Source organism: Arvicanthis niloticus, chromosome 16, assembly GCF_011762505.2.
Source record: "Arvicanthis niloticus isolate mArvNil1 chromosome 16, mArvNil1.pat.X, whole genome shotgun sequence".
NCBI classification, from domain to species: domain Eukaryota; kingdom Metazoa; phylum Chordata; class Mammalia; order Rodentia; family Muridae; genus Arvicanthis; species Arvicanthis niloticus.
The window spans coordinates 36,019,646-36,041,682 of NC_047673.1; the positions used below are offsets into that span (position 1 = coordinate 36,019,646).

Sequence of the window (22,037 nt, forward strand, 5' to 3'; positions counted from 1 at the left end):
AAATCCTGTCTGAGAAAAAAAAAAAAAAAAAAAAAAAAAAAAAAAAAAAAAAAAGAACTCAGACTAACATGTTACTATTTTCTCAGAAACAGAGTGAGTTTATTATTATTTTTCTTTAAAACTCCAAAGTATTAAATAATTTGTTGTCATATTTACAGAAATGGCAATTAATAGGCTTTTACATAGTCATATTTTCTAATGTTATTATAGATAGCTAATTACTTTGTAGAATAAGAATTAAAAGTAGCAACAGAAAAATATGGCCTAAAACATGCAATGGGGTGCTTTAAATTATAGACTAGAAAGTTATCTATTTAAGTCATGCCTTTGGTCAGTTACTCTATCTTGTTCAACCTTCATTTGTACGGTAAAGTATCACATTCTCCCATATAACACAGTTGTCCACAATGGTTTACCATAATAAGTACATACTGGCTTAAAGCCACAAATTCAAAACTTAGAATGAGGAGCCTTGCACAGTGAGATGGCTCAGTGGGTAAGGGCACTTGTTACCAAGTCTGACAACCTGAGTATGATTACAACTTGTACAATAAAAGAGAGAAAAGACCCCCCCCCACACACACACACACATTATCTTCTGGCCTCCACTTGAATGTAGCATACATAAGAGAGAAGAATAAAACAAGGGAAGGAGGGAGGGAGGGAGGGAAGAAAGGAAGGAAGGAAGGAAGGAAGGAAGGAAGGAAGGAAGGAAGGAAGGAAGGAAGGAGACTAGCCACTTTTTCAGATGGCCTGTCTCTGCTTTGAAAATACAGTAACCTATGCATTGAAGGGACACAGTGGCTCATTTGGGTATCTGGTAAATTACTTGGGTCCTTTTATTTTCTTTTGAACCATAATCTGTTGTCCCAGGAGCATGCCAAATTTGGAGTCCCACAATCTCTTCCAGTGTCTGGGAGTTGAAAATAGAAGAAAATGGGTTTTGAAAGCATGTAAAGAAAATGAGTTGTAACAGAAGTGTCTGTGAAGGTAGACAGAGTCAGGCACACAAGACAACTGTTGCAACTAAAACTGTTGCCATGCCCTGGTTAAAGGGAAACAGTAGCTGTGTGTATATAAAAGACACTGTTTACAGTGACTGGTCTCTGTGTGGGTGGGCAGCTGGCCCATCTAAAACCTAAATAACTTTCAGAAAGTATTTTCTTCATTAACTAACACACCTTCATTATATTCTACTCGTCCACACAAGCAAATATCCTAAGTAACAAGTCAGTCATGAAATGCCATGGATCCATCATTCTCAGATACAATCCAAAATGTAAAAGGATCCCGATTTTTCTTAAATCAACTTCCTTTTCCAAGCATTACGTAATAACTAAATAAATTGCCAATTTCTGGAAAATTTGGAGATCATAATTTATAAATTGTTAGAAGAGAGATATACACGCACAGAAAAAGAGAGAGAGAATGAGATTGAGAGAGAGAGAGAGAGAGAGAGAGAGAGAGAGAGAGAGAGAGAGAGAGAGAGAGAGAGAATACCATGCTGTTAGCTGTATAGTTAGAGTTGTGGTTTTGGGCATGCCTTCCTGGCTAAAAGACAATTGAATTATGCAATAGAAATGTGTTAGCTACACCAAGTGTATTTCATGTGTGATTGTGTTCACTGTAATGTCTACAAAGTTGCACTGAAAATTTTATCTTGCTTTAGCATCAAGCATCCCTCTGAAATTAAAGCTATGCGTGTTAAGGTAACCTATATTAAACCCACACTAACTGCCTTCTCTTTGCTTTGCTAATATTGACATGCTCTCCTTTCTCTGCGAACCTTTTAACTTCTCCAAATGTCTTTCTCCTGCCATGCTGCTCTGGACTGAAAGGTGGGGATGATAGCAAAATGTGCCCGCCCCTTTGCAGTTACTCGGGGCTCAATGGCGCCCCCTCTGGTGAGTTAGAGTGCTGCGGCGCTTACAGACAGCATTTGGATGTCCCAGGGGACTCGCAAAGGGCCATCACTTTCAAGAACGGCTGGCAAATGGCCCGGCAAAATGCAGAGATCTGGAGTAGCACTGAAGAGACCGTTTCCCCCAAAATCAAATCACGTAGCTGTGACGATCTCCTGAATGACGACTGTGACAGCTTCCCAGACCCTAAAATCAAGTCAGAAAGTATGGGTTCTCTGTTGTGTGAAGAAGACTCCAAAGAGAGCTGCGCCATGACGTGGACTTCCCCCTACATCCAGGAAGTATGCGGGAACAGCAGATCTAGGGTCAAACACAGGTCAGCCCATAATGCCCCAGGCTTCCTCAAAATGTACAAGAAAATGCATCGCATCAACCGCAAGGATTTGATGAACTCAGAGGTCATTTGCTCGGTGAAATCCAGGATCCTGCAGTATGAAAAGGAACAACAGCACAGGGGGCTGCTTCACGGATGGAGCCAGTCTTCCACCGAGGAGGTGCCCAGGGACGTGGTGCCCACTCGCATTTCAGAGTTTGAAAAGCTGATTCAGAAGTCAAAGTCTATGCCCAATCTAGGAGATGAAATGTTATCTCCCATAACCCTAGAGCCCCCACAAAATGGTTTGTGTCCCAAGAGGCGATTTTCTATTGAGTCTCTGCTGGAGGAAGAAACTCAGGTTCGACACCCTTCTCAGGGTCAGCGAAGCTGCAAATCTAATACCCTGGTGCCCATCCACATTGAGGTCACCAGCGATGAGCAACCTAGAACACATGTTGAGTTTTCTGACAGTGACCAAGATGGGGTTGTGTCTGACCACAGCGACTACGTTCATGTGGAAGGCTCATCCTTCTGTAGTGAAAGTGACTTCGACCACTTTTCGTTCACATCCTCCGAAAGCTTCTACGGATCCAGCCATCACCACCACCATCACCACCACCATCACCGACACCTCATCAGCTCCTGCAAAGGCCGATGCCCAGCTTCTTACACTCGATTTACCACAATGTTAAAACATGAAAGAGCTAAGCATGAAACTATTGACCGACCCAGAAGGCAAGAAATGGATCCTGGCCTATCTAAACTTGCATTTCTAGTCAGCCCCGTGCCTTTCCGAAGGAAAAAAATTTTGACTCCCAAAAAACAGACTGAACAAGCAAAATGCAAAGCCTCAGTAGTTGAGGCTCTGGACTCTGCCCTTAAAGACATTTGCGACCAAATAAAAGCTGAAAAGCGGAGAGGAAGCTTGCCAGACAACAGCATACTACACAGGCTTATCAGTGAACTGCTGCCACAGATTCCGGAAAGGAATTCATCTCTTAATGCTCTAAAAAGGAGCCCCATGCACCAGCCTTTCCAACCACTGCCTCAAGATGGTGCTATTCATTGTCCCCTGTACCAAAATGATTGTGGGAGAATGCCTCACAGTGCCTCTTTCCCAGACGTGGACACAACCAGCAACTACCACGCACAGGACTATGGTAGTGCACTGAGCCTCCAAGGTGGACAAACTTATCTTTCTTTTTCTCATGTGGCTCAGATCCCATCCTTTCACACATTTGTTTCTCCATCCTGCATCTCATCGCTGTTGAGCCGTGAGACCACATGACATCATTACGTGTTGCCAAGCAAAGAGCTGTGTTGTGCAGGCGTGTCTGCCTCAGTAGTTCTCATGTGCCTGTGTGATAGTTGACTTTCATGGGTTGGCTGAAAGTGATCATCAATTTCACAAACATTTACTTACTTAAATGAAAAAGAAAACTCAAATTTGTCATTTAATTTTAGGATTAGAACAAGTAGGACATTGAAAACAACAACAAAACCAACAACAACAAAACCAATGGAAGTCTGTATTTACTTACACTGATGCCTTGCAGCATGCTTCAAAACAGTAGATTCAAATGTTTTTGAAAGCAGGCTCTACAATTGGAAAGCTCCAAATTGAGACATTCCAGAATCCAATTTTTCTAGCAAAATAGCCATTTTCTTCAGTTATCTAATATCTTAACATAATCCCCTCTCAAATTCAAAAGAATGTATCAAGACAAAAACTATAATTCAATATACTATATCCCTAAGATCTATCTGGGCTCGTTAGGAATCAAAGCCTGTAGTTTCTCAGACCTTTCTTTGATTTCTATATTAGCCTTAGAACACTATACTTATTCACTCAAAGAAGCTGGTCCCCACAAGTTATTTAATAACTCCCTACATTTAAAGGACACAATTTGGATGGAATTTTGTGACTGTATCTTTAAGATATGGATATGATTTCTAGGAATTTCATTTTCTTCTTTCTATTACTCGATTCACTCACTTGCTATTTCTGTTAGGATAGTCTTATACGGACGTGTGAATTGGATTACGCTAGGCATGAGTCTTGAGGAAGTCCATTTTCGCCACTAACACAAATGTTAGAAGGCAAATGACAACCCTAATCAGAGGTATTTACTGAAGTTAACATAACCTTAAAACAGTGTGCTTTGATACTTTTACCTAACTCTCAAGTGAATCTGTGTAGGACACACATGTCATGAAGCTAGAGTAGATATCCCAGACTTGGGGGTGGGCTGTCAGCAGTGCAGCTCTACCCACTGACACTGCAGAGAGCTTTAGCTAGACGCGTTGTCCAGTTGAAACCAACATGAGTCAGTGCACTTGTATTATAGTAAGTGCTGTTTTACAGTTGAGAAATTGAAGGGCAAAGAGGCTAAAGTTTCTCAATATAACACAGATTGCAGTAACAGCAAGAGAATCCAAAGCCCTATTAACTAAAAATGTATGGCATAAAATATAATTCCTAATGGCAAAGAAAAACCCAAAATTGTTAATAACCACTGGGCAATCTTACTTACTGGTATTTATCTTCACTCTAATTTGTACTGTACGACATTCTGGAAAACAATAAATTAGAGCAAAGAGGGCTGAAGAGATGGCTCAGTAGTTAAGAGCCCTTGCTTATCTTCCAGAGGACTCGGGTTCAATTCCCAGTATGTACATGGCAACTCACAACTGGCTATAACTCCAAACCCAGGGAAAGACTACCATCTACACTGCACATACATGATGCATAGACATACATGCAGACAAAAACCCATATACAAAAATAATATAAAAGGATAAAATAATAGATAGAATAATGATTTAATAATATTAAGAGTGTACTATTTAATTTACTTGATAAATAAAATAATAAATTTCAAATTTATTAACTTAGAATTTATAATTACTTCTATTTAAACTCAAACAAGTTGTAACCCAATTTTTAACTACCTTCTTCAATTTTCTGGTACCCTGATATATAGTATTATCAAAACATGAGTTTGAAACATTGGAAAAATATGCTATATTCATAAATAAAAATTATCTTGATAGTTTGTAGTATCCAACATATTTGTTAAAGTGAGTAAATATTTAAACTTTGACCCAGTTACACAAGTAAAATTCTATGATGCTGCCAGATACTTTTACACCTTTATTTACTTCCCCCATGAAAATCACACGACTATGGTAGGTTTAAAAAACTGAGAGAGAGATGCGCAGTCATCACTTTTAAATGTAACTATTTATAATTTGCTTTAGTGAGGACCAGGCCTCACTATTTCATAAGCAATTTGGCAACTTCATATGAGGCTTTCTGGTTATCCTTTGTTTTCTAAAATAAATATTTTACTTTCTGATTAGTTGAACAATCTTGTACAAGGGAAAGTCATAAAAGGTATGGAATCTTAAGGCCCAATAAGTACTTACAAACAGTCATACACATACATTCATGAATGCACACATATGCATACACACATCTGCGCACACATACATGCATATATATACATATGCACATGCACACATGCATGCACACACATACACACACTCACACAGGCACACACACACATGCATATACACATACATGCACACACATACACATGCTTGCACACATATACATGCAAACACACATATTCACATGTACCCACACTCCACACACATATGCATACATTCATGCATACATTCATGCATTCGTATACATGCATATTCACATATACACACTCATGCATGCACACACACATACATGCATGCACACATATGCATACATGTACACACATGCATACATGCACAGGTGTGCACACACATGCATACATTCATGCATGCATACACATGCATACACACACATACATGCATGCATGCACAGGCACACACACTCACACACACACACACACACACACACTGGGGAGGTACGACTGTAGTCCTGTCATGTTCATACTTTATCTTTCTTCTCATCATCACTTCTGAGATTGTATTTCACAAACATTTGTTTCTAGAAGTGTGTTGTTTTTTAAATTTTCTATTCTTTCTGTATCTTATAATAATAATTATATATTGGAACCAAAAAGACTAGTAATATTAATCATGATAAATTTGGAGCATGAAAATCCCTATAACTGGGGATCATCTACATCAAGGATTGCAGTGTAATTAATTGGTAATAGAATATTTTATATATGATTAGAATACTTGTTATTTGTGTATTTCTTCATTTTTAATGTATGTGTATGTGTGTCTTATGTCATTACTTCACAGTTACTTATGAGTTTTACATCCGTGTTCTCATCAACGACATCTCTACAAATTTGGGGGTTAAATACTGGCCACCAGGGAAAGTGGCTAGCCTGTTTCCTTTCAATGAAGTGAAATCTCACTCTGGCTCCCTTATCCTTTCCAATAGATCATGAGTCCCCAAGAAGTTATTCATCTACTCTGACTGACTTGGGAAGAAGTGTATCACGGGAACGAAGAGGAACTCCAGAAAAAGAGGTAGTTAGTTGAACAGTATTGGACTGTTTTTAAAGGACCTTCTGAGAAAGCACTTACCAGTCAGATATGTACCTCAAACCAGTAAATAATTGAGACCGAAACCAGGCAGCCACAAGAGTCTAGAAGCAGTTCTGCTTAGAGCCTGAGTCTAGGACCCATACTCCACTCATTCCCTCTTTGGAATGCACTTGGGGCAGTAAGCCCATTCTGAGTCTTGGCCTAGTACACATGAACTAACAGAGTTCTAATCGGCCAGCTTTGTGTGTGTGACAGTAGTGGGAGGTGTGATCTGTACAAGTACTTTTGTTGGATAATACTTCTGAAAATAGGTACAGACTTTTATCAATCAAGTTCTTGTAGCATTGACATGTTCTTATACACCAGTGATTCCTGCTCCATCACCTTAAACCAGAGCTGGGACATCTATTCCTAATTGCCCTGGAAGCCACGAGGGCTTTGTCAGCTTCTGAGATAGCCTGTGGAATCTTTATGAAATCAGAACTTGTCCACATTTCTTGATGCTCACTAGAATCACAGGGGAAGAAAAATGGGGGTGAAGGAATTTCTAATCAGTGGGAGGAGCTGATATCACCAGTTACATGGTTCGTTGTGCCTCAGGTAGATTCATGGGCCCAAGAATTTGAGGGCAGGCATGGGTATTACCTCATAACTAAAAGATAAGCCAGAGGATTCCTCAACCCTTCATTCCTATATTTTTGGCTAGCTCTTGGTAACTGAGTTACTTCTTGGATAGTCAGTACTTAGTGAAGAATATAACTTCTTTTTATGTCTTTTCTTATGACTCAGGCAGACTAGTGTAAATCCATAGAAATTAGAGCAGCTAGCCCTTCACAAATGTCTGTTTGTAGTATTCAGAAATGGCACACATGGGACAGACTCCATCATGGGGATTTTATTGTATTATGTATTAATCTACTTTTGTTCCTAAATCAATGAAATCAGCTGTTTCTACCAGTCTGAGGGTAGTGCTAACCCATACATTTGTAACTTGAACGTATTACTTAAATTACATGTGTTTTATAGTCCTTATGTGAAATCTTAAAATCTTTTAAATTGGTGCAAAATGTTTACCTTCTTTTCAGAAACTGCCTGCAAAAGCTGTCTATGATTTCAAAGCTCAGACATCTAAGTAAGTGGAATAAAAATTCACTATGTGTTTGAATCTCATTTTTACTATCGTTGTGAGGTATGTATGTGTGTCTGTGAATGAGTGTGCTACAGATAAAACCCAACTCTCAATTCTATATCACTCTAATCAGCTAGCTCCTTTAGAATTACTCATGGACAGAATAATTCATTTTCAAGTTCATCTGTGAATCACCAACTTAAATCCCATCAGTTATGAATGTTGCACAATGAATCCAGAAAAGGTCCGGAGGGAAACAAGAAGAGTATTTGTTTCTAGAAATTTTTCTGTCAAGAATTAAGTTTTCTAAAAGTGAGAGGGAGTAATAATCCCTACCTAGTGAGGGGAACTTGAGAGCATTTATTTGCCCAGCTATATCAAGGGCAGTTAGTGGCATGGACAAGAACACCTGCACAGAGAGGACCCTGCAGAGAAAGCTTCGTCTCCCAGCACTCAAAGCTTAGAGATTCCTAGGAGAGCCCACTCCTGTCCCGTCTGTGGTGAGTGTCAATGTTTTCACAGTCCTGCGCTGCTTTCCTGTTTCTTTGGGGACTTCTTCATCCAAAAGACAAGGCATGAAAATGAGGGAGGTTAATGTGACACAGACAGTAGAGATCCGTATAGGAGAGGACTGTCTCCTTCAAAAGCATGTTACCCTCCCCCCATCACCAGAGATCCTCCCATGGAATCACCTCAAAATTTCTATCACAGCCATGCTTAGCTGGGGCCTTGGTGGAGCACCTGAGACACAAACTACACCGTAACAATCACTGTGTTTCATCTGTACCCTGAGCACAATATTGACACTTTGTAATGTGTTGTGAAAAAATTATATGAATTATATTTATTCTATTTGTTCTTTATGAAAAACCACCAAAAATTTTTCCTAAGTATGCATCATAGCAGAGTACATGACACGGGAAGGGTGTCTGACTTGGGCTCAAAAGGTGTTCCGGGTGTTCCGGGTGTTCTGGAAGGTGTACAGGAAGTTAAGAGGGAAAGTGGGGAGAGGGGCAAGATGAGAAAAGTTAAAATGGAAGGAGTGAGGGTTTATTTGATCAGAACACATTCTATACCTGTATAAAGTTCTCAAACAGTAACCTGAAAACTAAATCTAAGCGTGAAAAAGCCCACAAGACTCAGCCAGTGAGTGAGATGGCTCAGGGGGTAAAGTTTCTTGGCATCAAGCCTGACAACCTGATCGTTTCTTTCTATATAATGGAAAGAACCAACATCTATGAGTTGTCTTCTGATCTCCACACATGGTGGTGTGTGGGTGTCCACACACACATATGTGCACACATCACACACACACACACACACACACACACACACACACACACACACAAATAAATGTAAAATAAGTAATAAAATACAAACAAGCTTCAAAGAGAAGATGACACACGTCACAGAGAACAGGGCCAGGAATGACTGGACCACTGCACTTAAATCGCCCCACGTGCTCATCCTATTCATGGACCCCATCCTTCTCTGGTGGTCCCTGGTCGAGAGTCAGGGAATCTTGCTCTCCCATGTTGCTGTTACAGTAGGGGAAAGGTCATGGTACTACCTGCCTGTACCATCCCAACTTTCACAGAGAGCATGTGTGTATCTATCTAAACTAATACAATCTGTGTGAACTTTTCCCATCAAAGCCAAGAAGGAAGTGGGTCAGCTTATCCTATGAACAGGGCTGTCTTATTATAGCTTAATGATCCTCCTCTTGTTCTTTTCTCAGAAGACATAAAGGGAACATCTGCCACCCCCAATGTGGTTCTATATTTGACACAAAAATCAGAGTGATGGGCAACTTTCAAGGCTCATAAACCCAACCATCTTTGAAAACTGTAGAAGAAGCCAATTTTAGTCCTTTTAAATTAGGAGATGTGAATGCTTTTGTGTGTAATATGAATAACACACGTGTATACATACATGTAGATATGTTTTAAATAAGTATTCATTTAAAGCTATTTATTATTCAATAAGCTCAACTGTAATAATTATAAAAAACTACACCTAAGTAACTCACCCAAGAAAATGTCTCAGTTGTAGATAGGAGAAGGAATAAATGACTTCTCATTTCCCATAGGGTCCACAATAGCCAGCATTTTAAAATGCAATAAAAATACAGCAAATTATCAAAATAGGATTCTAGCTCTGACATGAAGGACAGAGTTTTGAAGACTGGAGGAAAAGATAATTTTCCCTTTACTGAATATATCCTGAACTTTCAATGAATATAGGATCTAACTATATTAAGTAGAAAGTATCTATATTCATATTAGAAAATAAAAATTGCTTGCCCATAATTCCCATGTATATTCTAAAATTTTAAGTTGGTGATGTTTAGAGATGCCACTGGTACAAGCCAAATTATTAGGTCATAAACATTACATATGACTATATACTAGCGAGGTAGCAATAATATAGCCCCTCTTTCATATCATTGCACTGCAGAATATGATTTATACAGGGTGTGATCTATGTACTTGCTCTTCAAAATCATTTCCGAGATTATATTAAGTGACTTCTCGAAATTCATAAGGAAAATCCTCATCTAACTAAACTTGGCAGATGTTTATATGTGGGGAGTGTATTTATCAGATAAAGAATGTGAATCATAATACTAATTGATACTCATTCAGAAAGAGTCCATTAACCATGTCTCCTCCAGGGAGCTGTCATTTAAGAAAGGAGACACTGTCTACATCCTCAGAAAAATTGACCAAAACTGGTATGAGGGGGAGCACCACGGAAGAGTGGGCATTTTCCCAATCTCATACGTGGAGGTACGTCCTTTCTCCTCACCTCCTGAAGGATGATGTCCCAAAGGTTGTCACAAGTATACGAAACCAACAGTTGTTCTCTTTTACAGAAACTAACGCCCCCAGAAAAAGCGCAGCCAGCGAGACCACCACCCCCAGTCCAGCCTGGAGAGATTGGAGAAGCCATAGCCAAATACAACTTCAATGCAGACACAAACGTGGAACTCTCCCTGAGAAAGGTAACCTGGATGTGCCCTTCGTTGGGGTGTTTTCAGTGACTGTGCAATTCTGAAGCCGAGATAGGTTACCTTCTTTTCTAGAACATTCCAGGTTTTCTTTAGCTTCTACAAAAGACTAGAGACTGTTCAGGCTCACTGTTACCTCTGGTCCCTGTGACCCTTTCCTGTGAAACACAGAGTTCTGAGAGTCTATCTGTGACTTAGCCTAAGAATCACGACCCTGAGTCTTCTCCAAGGGGTACCTCTACTGGACACTAAGAAGTGCATGTGTGGAACCCTAAAAGGAGAGTGCATTTTAATTACAAGATTTCAAAGTATCTTTGTACTGCCTCACTACTCAGCTATAAATAAGTATACCAATACTTACTTTTCTCTATCTTGGAATCAAGGAGTGGTCCTAATGTAATGAGACTATTGACCTCTCTAGAAGCCTTTTTGAAGAGCTATCTATGCAATCCTGATTCCTTGATCATTCTTCACTAAGCCCTATGATGGATCCAAATTTCTCCAGCAAGCTATTCAATACAAGTAATCTGTCTGGAAAAAAAATCAAAAGGAACTGTTTAATTTCCTTCCTAATACAGTTTGTGATAGTAAATGAAGCACTGCTATCGTTTATGACATGTCTGTATTTGAGGCGATCGTGTCTCCACACAGCACAGAAAATATGGTAGTGTCATTTGGGGTAATCTAGAATATGCAGTGCCTGTGGATAGTGGGTAAACTGAGGGCGGCTCAGGGCTGCAGCAGGCAGTCTAATTTTCTCCTTCCATCCCTAGCTCTGCATCACCAGAAATCCTCTCTTACACTCTTTGCACACTACTTAACCCAGAAAACCACACAGTGTACCAGCTTCTTTGCCATACTTTAAAGGTTGGTCATTGTGTGAGATACCCCAGAAAAGCCTATCAATTGCCTGTTTGGGGCACATGAGAAAATCAGTGCAATTTGGAGAGATTCCCTTTTCTTCAGTATGTTCTGCTCGGTGGTGATGAGTCACACTTAAGGAACCATCCAGCACTTTGAGTTGAAGAGCATTGAAGGGGGCTCCCTGCTGTGTGCCAAAGCTGATCAGTCAACATCACCACCATGACTATCAGATCCAGCTCCCCACAGTTCTGGCTGCACCTGCTGGGTTTGCCCTTCAACAACAGCTTGCTGATTTGATTCTGGCCCATGTATGGTTTTGAGTAAGGAGTTAGATAACATTATCTGACATTGGTCTGCTCATTGTGATCATAGAAATGTCTACTATGGCAAAAGCTGAAGAGTCTACTCCAACGCTTAGTGGGCAGAGTGGCATAGCCACTCAACTCTTAGAGGGGATGCTGGTGTTCAACTGTCCTGATCAGACCCGGGGGACATTGCCCAATTCACAGCTATGGATATTCTCGGGTGCCATCTCTGCCTCCTCCTTTTCAGTCACTCTGTCACCTCTCAGGACATGCAGATTAAAGAAGGAAAACAGCCTGCCATCCAACATTGTGCCTTCCAGAAGATGGCTTCTGTGACCCATTTTAGACACTGTTTCTTCCCCCTGCATGTCCTCGTGATGATCCTCGTGGAGATTAGATGAGGCTTCTGTCATTGATATGGAATCTTTCATACTGTTTGCCTTTTGAAATAACTTCCACAAGTCATTTTACTTTGAACCAGCATGAAGCATATATGAGCTCGTTCCCATGAACCTTAGTACTCTAACGTCATGAATGGACGGTTAGCTTACATCTATGATGACAATCTATGCTTTTCTAATAAACACTGGGACCTTGCTCACATTCTTCTGATCAAGCAAAAACCAGAGGTATAAAACTTTTCCAAATAGAAAACTACTGTTTTATCAGAAAACAATGAGTCATATTTTTTATATCCTTGTGTCTCTATGTATAACGCATTTTCCCAATGCTCATTCCAGGGCGACAGGATTATTCTTCTTAAAAGGGTTGATCAAAACTGGTACGAAGGTAAAATCCCAGGAACCAGCAGACAAGGCATCTTCCCTGTTTCCTACGTAGAAGTTGTCAAGAGGAACACAAAAGGTGCTGAGGACTACCCCGACCCTCCACTACCCCACAGCTACTCCAGTGATAGAATTTACAGTCTAAGCTCCAATAAGGTAAGAAGCCATTCCATCATGCTACCCCTGTACTTGGGATCTCAGAATGTCATAATCAGTAGGCGATTTGGGGGGATGTCAGACCATCATATCTGCTGAAAAGAAACAAATTCATATATTCATGTACATGAGTTGTAGGTTAGAAAATACAAGTTAATTTTCCTCAAGTAGGTGCTGGCGTGAAAACTTAATGTTCATTTTTGTTAATTCTATTTTCAAGTTAAAGTCTATAAAGAGAGAGACAATGTTTGGTATCATCAACCTTTCTTGACACATCTCAGTATTTCTGTGCATATAAATTACACACATACAGATATATACATATATATAGTATATCTAATCATTATGTTTACTGGGTATATAATATTCTTAGAAAGTCTTAAGGTATTTTCTTCATACACAGCCTAAGGCATTATATTTAATTTAAGGTCTATGATTCCATTATTAGTTTAAATATGATAATTAGAAATACTCAGTTTTTATTATTGGGGGGGGGCCACAAATTCCACTGTTTCACCTAAGCTGGCAGCTGAAGATGATTGATTCTTTTTCTTAATACAATCTAGAAAGGGCTTCCCCTCGTGAACTGGTCCATTAGATCAAGGCTGTCCTCCAACTTCGCCTATCTCCCAATTTTTCCCCCACTTTTCTGTTGAATTAGAAGATACCTTATGGATGTACATAGGGGTTTCTGTCTCCTTTACAATTATTTTTAAATATAAAAATGTAAAGCACCAGTGAAATTATTTCCAAAATATTGTCAAATACCTACTAACAATGAAAGTGATTATTCAGTTGTAGGTTATGTTAATTGTTGAGCTCAGGGCAAGGATGTGGGTTATAGACCATTAACACTGTGAAAATGTGAAGGCCAGGTTACTGTCAGACAGTGTCCCCAGGAGCCTAAACCACCCTACTTAAGTTAACAACCTATGAATCTATTTCAATTGAGATATTTTTTTTTAAAGTCAAGGTCCAGCATTTTACTAATTCTAATCCTCTTCAAAAACTCGGTTTTAGTTATGGGTAATTACTATACAACCTCTTCCACTGGGTAACTGAGCAGCTTGCACCAGTTTGATTCCAATGAAGTTTCCAGAATTTAACATTTAGAAGCCAATATCCTTCCTTCAGTAGTTTCTGTTGATAATGGAAAAAGAATCTTCACCCATCCACACTGTTTTACCTACCATCCATTGATCTTAAGAGAACTTTCAGATGACCCTCAAGTCACTGGACCTTTAAATAAACAGATGCAGGAGAGAAAAGCATGTATCTGTAAATGCTGACTTAGCACTAAAGAACTTCTCCCATATGGTCTAATTAACAATGGAAAGCTAATATTTTAAATCAGTATTTTTGTCTTTTTCCTGAATATGTTTTAAATGGCATTAATGGTTTGTGTTATAATACTGCATTTTACATAGAAGAATCTACAAATACCAAATTTTAATACAGGAATGTACAGGTTTCACTAGTAACCAATTGTCTTGTTCTTATTGCTGAAAAAAAAAAACAACCAACTTTATGTCGATAATTTGAAAGAAATTCTAGTTTCATTTCAGCTGGCTATGTATCCTATGATGCCACTGGCTTAATGAAGGAAATTCCTATAGTGTTGTACTGGTCAATTTCAGGGAAAAAATAATGTATTTTTAAATAGTGAAAGATACAAAAGCAGAAAAAGATAGACCTCCTATTTTCTAACTGGTATTTACAAATAGAGAAAGGAATGCATTGATAACTTTTGACTCATTCTTTGGCAAATTCAAATCACATAACTTGACGTATTTCTGAGAAAGGCTCAAATATAAGTTGGTATTATTTCCTATTTTGGTACAACAAAATCCAATTCTATTTTAATATGAAATAACTTCAACTTTGTACTAAAAGAATGTTTTGTGATATAGGTACTCCTTAATCAAAATTAACATTTAATTTTAGCATCATCAAGTCCGTTTTAAAGCTTTTGCTCTTGTGGCCCTTTAACAAGAACAGAGGTGACATGGGGGCAGTAACAGCGATGTCAGCAGTAGCAGATATCAGTAGATACTACAGTTGTGGTGCCGTGGTGAAATTTAGAGATTTCTCATACACATAACATTTCTGTCCGCATGAGAGTAAAACAAAAGTATTCATCTTGAGGTTACTGTCAAATTCACTCATTCCCAGAATCTAATCACAAAGATCAACCCTAACACTTCTATGTTTGTACCCAGAAGTGTGAAATAGGACGTTAGCCAGTAAGAGAACTAGTAGACTATCAGATGAGAATTCATCTGGGGCCAATGTGGCTTTCAATCCATCATAAAACATGTGTACAGTGTGACTTCATGTCAGTGGCTAAGCAGACTTATATCCCATATGAAGATGCTCACATGGTTGTGTTACACTTGGTGCTGTTCGCAACACCCCATGATGAGATTTCCTTTGGAATGTAAATAAGTTCCACTGGTGCCCCTTCCTACAAGAGGACACTTTAAGTCACTCATTCATTAGGAAATACTGTGCACTTGGACATAGTGAAGCGCAAGGCTTCCCTTGGCTGCATGTGTGAAGGGTTATCCTAAACAGTCAACCAGAATGTGTATCTCCAGCAACCTTTTCTGAGAGACTTTTCCTCACAAACCAAAGTCTAGTATCTAGAGAGCATTAACTTGAAGGTCATCTTGCTAGCTTTTCATGGCCCTTATATGTATAGCCTGTAACATTGATTTTCTTCTTACAGTGAGGGAAGAGCACTATATATCGCAAGTTACTAGGCAGGCTCTTTAAAAGTACTTCTGTTGAATTTGCACTTGTTGTTTTATTTAAAATATTCAAATTATATCAATAATATTAAAATATAAAGCATGATATTTTGACTTCCCAAGATCCAGTTTCATAAATTATATTCCTTGGGCTTACCTAAACTATCTCACTTAGCCGATGGCCCCGTGTGGCCATCTCCTGTCCACTATGGTGCGGACATTTACTTTGGAGATGTTTGAAACTTTGAAGCAGTGATTATGCAAGATTGGTTTCATTCGCATCGTTTCATTCGCATAGAGTCGTGGGACTCTATGATTAAGAAATGTATTTTAGCATTTATTCCCTTAGACGTATGTTCATTTATACTAAGTCTAAAATGCCTCATAAATGGGACAACTGGGAAAACCCAAGAGTGGGCGCCTCTGTGGGGAGGGGAAAAGGTCAATCAATTTGGAGATGAAAACAAAACTTAGTTATTAGATACCCCCAGATATACTTGAAATATAGACAAGAGTGCACATCGTCTCAGAGAAGTGGATTAATAGCAAGCCTTTTAGGATTTCATCGCCTGCCCTCATGATATCTATGAAGCTCTGTCTTCCCTTTTGATGCTGGTATCTTCCAGAACTGAGAGCATTTGTTTGCTCGCATAAGGTTTACAGTCAGCCTAAATGATTTTTATGGGTTTAAATTTTGAATAACTTCTCCCCATCTAGAAATTTTCCCAACTGTCTTCTATCTATGTCTGTGCTACAGCCTAAAATTATATTCATCATTGCACCTCTGCCATTGCATTTTCATGTGTTATTATTTTCTTTGTCTGTTTTACTTCATAACTCCTGATCATTTATAAGTTGGCTTCCAGTGAACACACCTGTCTTCCCATGTACAATGCTATGCCTGGCCCAGAGAAAAGAGCCATCCAGGGAACTTCCCAAGGGTGGCTAGCCCTGACAGACGGGTGTCCACCAGCAAACCCATTGGCTCCAACACCGTCATCTTTCCTCGACAACTTCTTGATTGAATTAGAGAAGTTTAACACTTTAGCCTTACCATCTGACCAGGCCAAACCGAACATCCTAAACCAGGTCATCCTTGAAATTAAGGAAGAGCCCTCTCCTCTCCCCCTCTCACTGCCTCCAGCCTCTGTAGCAGTCGAATCACCTCGCTGTCTATCGCCTTCTCCCCACTCAAGTACCACTTCAACGGAGGCCCAGCCTGCCAACACGGTGGCTCTTCAAGATCACACGAATACTCAAAGCAAATTTGTAGAGTTGAATAAAAAGAGAAGGGGTTTTTCAGACCCTACTAAGATCCTTGAAGCCCTAGGTGATAAATTTGTGGCCTCTGCATGCACCAACGTGGGTGCCTTGCCTGTGACTCTTCCTGTCATTGGAGAGGAAGATGAAGACAGCTATGAGGGGCTTGCATACCAAAGATGGCTGCCATGCTCTCAAGAACAAGATGTCATGTGGTATGACCCCAGCAGTACAGAGATGACACCACAACTGCACATCAAGGAGGAAGAAGAGGAGGATGAGAATCCAGACTGCTTAACATATTCACTAGGCATTCCCACATATCCTAGGAGCCCCAAGGAAGACATCAATGCAGCCAAAACCAGTAATGAGGTATCTAATTTTGCCTAGTTACTGGGGACTAATCAGTTATACAGAAGAGTTAATAATATTACTAAATACCTACATCTGACTGTCATAATAGGCTTCTTTATGAGGAGTATAAGTATTGAAAATTCCAGGGTGGAAGGATAGGCAAGCACAACATAGTTTATTAAAGTGAGGGGAATACCCCATCTCCCATTATCCCTTTGTCACTATAAATCCAACTTTTATATACTTAAGTTTATTGCCTTTCTGATATTTTAATGTTAATAATGATAGCTAACCATTAGCTCATAGTGTCAGACCCAGTTCTCAGAACACAACATCTTTAATTTTCAAAACCCAGAGAGCCAAAGAAACATGGTTAACCTTGATTTGTAGATGAAGAAATAGATAAACAGGCTTGTCTAATTCCAAGATAAACAAACAATCCCCCATGACGTGATGGCAGTCTGCAGAACAGAACAACGAAGTAAATCAAGTAAAATGTCAAAAATGAAATAGGTCTCCCATCCCTGTTTGACTCTTCTGGGAGAGTTGTTTCCTGAGGTTATAGCTGCTTGTAGTCCGGGTCCTGCATCTTTGTCCTACAAAGGACCTTAGCCAGCAGTTTCCATCAATATAGGAAGGGAGTGGCCTGAACCATAAGTTCAAGAACTTCTCTCTTTAAAACTAAACTAGTTGATCTCTCAAACACAAATTATCTAAATTCAAGAGCAAGTATGATTATCTATAAATTATAAAACTATTAAATCAAAAAATAAAAGTTTGTAGCATACTAAGTCGTGGCGATATTGCACATCATTTCCTTCCATGATTTCTCTATCTCTAAATAACTAGCCATGACTTTATAGAAAAGAAACCTGCAGCTTAGTGACAGAAAATTCACTGTAATAAGCTAAGCGTGCAGCTAAGTACCTTATTTAAACATCGGGTTTTCCCTTGAATATTACCATCTGGAAGGTGTGATTAGACATTAGAATAGGTTTTATTTACAGGATGTGCTATCTACTTGTTTCAGAAAGGATCTTAGGCATAGATAGCATCTATCCTTCTAAGGTTAGCAAGCATCTCTATGCTCCAATAAGTTCCAACTCCCCTGGCTATGTGACTATTTACCTTATGTTAGCCTACCTTACAAGCAAATTATGTGTTATTGCAGAGTTTTAGGTACTTTACTGCCTTCATGTTGAGGGCGGGTGGAATGCCCTCACAGACTAGTAGAACAAAGACATTAACAACCACCTACATTCCCCAAATCATTCCCATTGAGATTTTGAAATCAAAATTTAAAGGGCTAAGTCAGTGCTTTCAAATCCAAAGTACATAAATATCACTTTTCCCCCAATATTTTACAACTTCAAAGTTATTAGATGTAGAATGTACTCTTAAGACTATGTCCCTTCATTTGGACACGAGCATAATCACATCTTGTCTTTCCTCAACATTTAAGCCACCTTCATTTGCTTCGGGAGATCGAACTGCTACGCCTTTCCCCAGCTGTCTGTTCCCTTCCCCTCCTTTTCCTCCCCCTCTGGCCTCTGCCTCTGACCTGGCCTGTGAGCATTTACAGCCTACCCGGCCCTCCTCACCTCCTCTCCTCCCCAAATACCCTTATCAACAGGAGATACATTCACCAAAATCAAAGGTAATTGCATCTTGAGTGTGGTTCAACTTACTGCATGTCTCTCCATGATGTTCAGTAGGTGTATGCATCTGGATTCATGCCACCTTACAAGATCTAAAAAGTTATGTAAACTGTGACTGCTAACTTTTAACATCGTCAGCATGGCCTCCACCCCACAATTTAAGAGTCAAATCTGCATAGCAACCGTACCCATATTGAGAAGGGAAACAAATGAAAACTTGCCTCATAATCGGAGGTAACCATTAGATTATGTGTTAAGCTTTGAGTCAGCCTGGGAGCTATCACAGTCAAAGGCTAAGTTTAGTGCCTGCCAGCTTGAGTCATTCCTCAGTAGATATGATACCTTCCATCATTTCACCCATCAGCAGGTTCACAATGCCCAAGACCAAAGTGGTCCTTGAATTTACTTGTCTAGATCCCCACTCTTTCATAGGATACACCAAGGATGATCTTTGGTGTTGACTTCGGAGCATCTATCTATGATACCTGAAGCCCAGCAGCCCAGCTTTGATTCCTGAGTGAACAAGCGTGGTCTCCAAACCTTTTTCTTCAGACTTCAAATAAAAATTCATCCCCAATTTCCATCTTTTAAAAGTGAACCAAGAGCCTCTGTAGATCAGGAAGGAGTTAAAGCTCTAACAGAACCACGTTTCCATAGTGGTGAGCGCCCATCCACAAATCCCCATCACCATCAGACAACATAGCCTGTCTATAGGATGCTGCTGTACATATGAAAAGAGATCTCAGGAAGAAAGAATAACCTACTCTAAGGACCAATTTGTCTCCACTCTTTGACTCTTCATCTTAGCTAGCAAAAGATAATTTAGAACTTTTGAGAACTACAATGCTTAGATCATGTCTAACCAAATCTAAGAAGTACCTTTTAGCATGCCCTCTGTGGTTTGACTTCCAAAGCAAACATACTTATTCCTTGCCACCTGTAACATTCATCAGCTTGCATGCTTAATCGGTACATGAGGAAGAACCTCAACAGTTCTCAACCTTCCTAGTGCTATGACTCTTTAACACATGACTCTTCGTGCTGTGACGACCTCTAATCATAAAATTGTCTTCCTTGCTACTTCATAACTGTAATTTTGCTACTGTTATGAATTGTAATATAGATATCTTTTGGAGATAGGGGGTTACCAAGGATGTCGTGACCCACAGGTTGAGAAGTCTAGGTTCCCTAGACTCTTACTTCTCCAACTTAGATGTTGAATTCATCATTATAGTAATAAGGGAAAAGCTAAAATGTAAAATGTTTTACCTCTACCATAAGAGCCAAGAGCATTTCATGTAGTCTTTTGGGATCAATGTGTCAAAAAATAATAAGGGAGAGTGAAGTATTCACAATAATGATATTTGAAAAGGCTGTTTTAATAAGCATATGAAATTACTAACGTCAGGAAAACAAACTTTTGTCTCGTGTATTTCACCTCATGTTGGGAACAAATACTGAACATTAATTCCCCCATTGAGTTTTCTAAACCATGTAAAGTCCATTTTATACTCATGAGAAGAATAAGAAACCCATAAGAAAAAGGTGTCTGTGTTTGTAAAAATAAAAACAAAATGATTCAGTCCCAGAGCTCATATTCATTACAAGGAAAGAAAGCACTGACACGAGAGAAAAATAATGTTTTAATAGTCATAGAACAGTATACTTATGTATACTGTTCATTATAGTAACATTTGTATTAACCCATATCAACAATTCTTTAATTCACATGAATGAGGGAGAGGAAGAGTGAGGGAGGGAAGAAGAGAAAGAGAGAGAGACCATCCCATGCAAGCATGGTAGTTCCGCAGACATCAGTCCTGGACAATCTCAAAACTTGGTGTTTCCTCTTTCAGAAGATGTCATGTGAGCACACAGAGCTAAGAACAAGGAAGGTTAGGAACAGTGGTCTACCCTCAGTGACCCGGTGCTTTAGTGGAGACAAAACCAGGACTAGATAGTGGAGAGAATCCAATATCCTCTTCCATAAGCCTTAGACGTGCATGACACGTGTGTATCATCCCAAGAGACTAGAGATCATAACCTGTCATGATCATGAAATTTAACTCAAAAGTTAAATTTAGAGCTACAATCCTTAACGTAAAAGTTAGTCTTATTGATGTTCTCTTAATTCTAGTCAAATTCCAGGTCCTGCGTTGCTAGCTGGCTGCCACAGAAAGGAAAAATAAAGCAAACTCATGTCAAGATTTGCTTGCCCACTGCCATAGTGAAAACCTTTCTTGGAAAGAACGCCAAAAGAAGCTGTAGTCAGACAGTACTCGATATTTGATTATATTTTTCTATCTCTCACTCTATCTGGCCCCTACCAAAAAAAAAAAAAAAATCATTTTCTTCTTAGGAGCATTGTTAGAACATTTAGCTCTAAAAACACTAACACTCTTTATAAAGCTTGGTAAGCATTAAGCCAAATTTTCTCTCATCTCACCTTGTTTATTACTGCCTTCCATTGGACTAAACGCAGAGAAACCAGGCGGGTTAAAGAGTGCTTTGGATGCAGTTGTTAAGCCTTCTGGGAAGGAGGTAATACTCTTAGCCACACAAATTACATTCCAACACTTTCTCCTGCCAGCCTCGCTTCCCACACTTTTTCTTCACTGTGCATTCTCCTACCATAGGAGCATCTGATCACGGAAGGGTAAAAGCTGTACAGGGCAGACAGAGAAGCCGCTTGCTGACTGCTCACCCTCCCCGTTCAGCTAGTATTTAAGCATGGCATGCTGTGTGTGCTGTGTGGAAAACTGGAAATCAAGAAGGTTCCTCCGGAAGGCCACGGAATGAAGACGAGAACTAATGCACTTCTTATGGCTTTTCTAGGCTGACTTTAAAGGCAAGACATCTGTCCTGGGTAAGCCGCCTCGGAGCCCAGTGATGTCTAAGAGGTCCTGCGGCTCACCTGTCGGCAGTTCCCACAGGGTAGGGTCGGACATCCCCTACCTGCTTCAGTCATCCTGGCCTCCCTGGCTCTTCCTTAGGTGACTTTGCTGTGATCAGGCAGTAAAGTGGG

The 22,037-nt window shown here is 39.6% G+C and overlaps 1 protein-coding gene across 30 annotated transcripts in view; it reads left to right on the forward strand.

The window, feature by feature from the left end:
• The window catches only part of Sorbs2 (sorbin and SH3 domain containing 2), a 191,946-nt gene that overhangs the window by 157,049 nt on the left and 12,860 nt on the right, over positions 1 to 22,037 (forward strand). For 15 of the 30 annotated variants that reach the window (XM_076914078.1, XM_076914080.1, XM_076914079.1 and 12 more), the window contains 5 exons: positions 6,635 to 6,723; positions 7,827 to 7,873; positions 10,545 to 10,659; positions 10,746 to 10,874; positions 12,790 to 12,990. In XM_076914078.1, coding sequence (XP_076770193.1) covers positions 6,635 to 6,723; positions 7,827 to 7,873; positions 10,545 to 10,659; positions 10,746 to 10,874; positions 12,790 to 12,990 — 581 coding nt within the window. Of the gene's footprint in view, positions 1 to 1,838; positions 3,420 to 6,634; positions 6,724 to 7,826; positions 7,874 to 10,544; positions 10,660 to 10,745; positions 10,875 to 12,789; positions 12,991 to 16,595; positions 17,373 to 18,816; positions 19,012 to 21,847; positions 21,947 to 22,037 lie in introns of all 30 variants that reach the window. The other 15 variants (XM_076914067.1, XM_076914072.1, XM_034520139.2 and 12 more) reach the window with 2 other exon arrangements.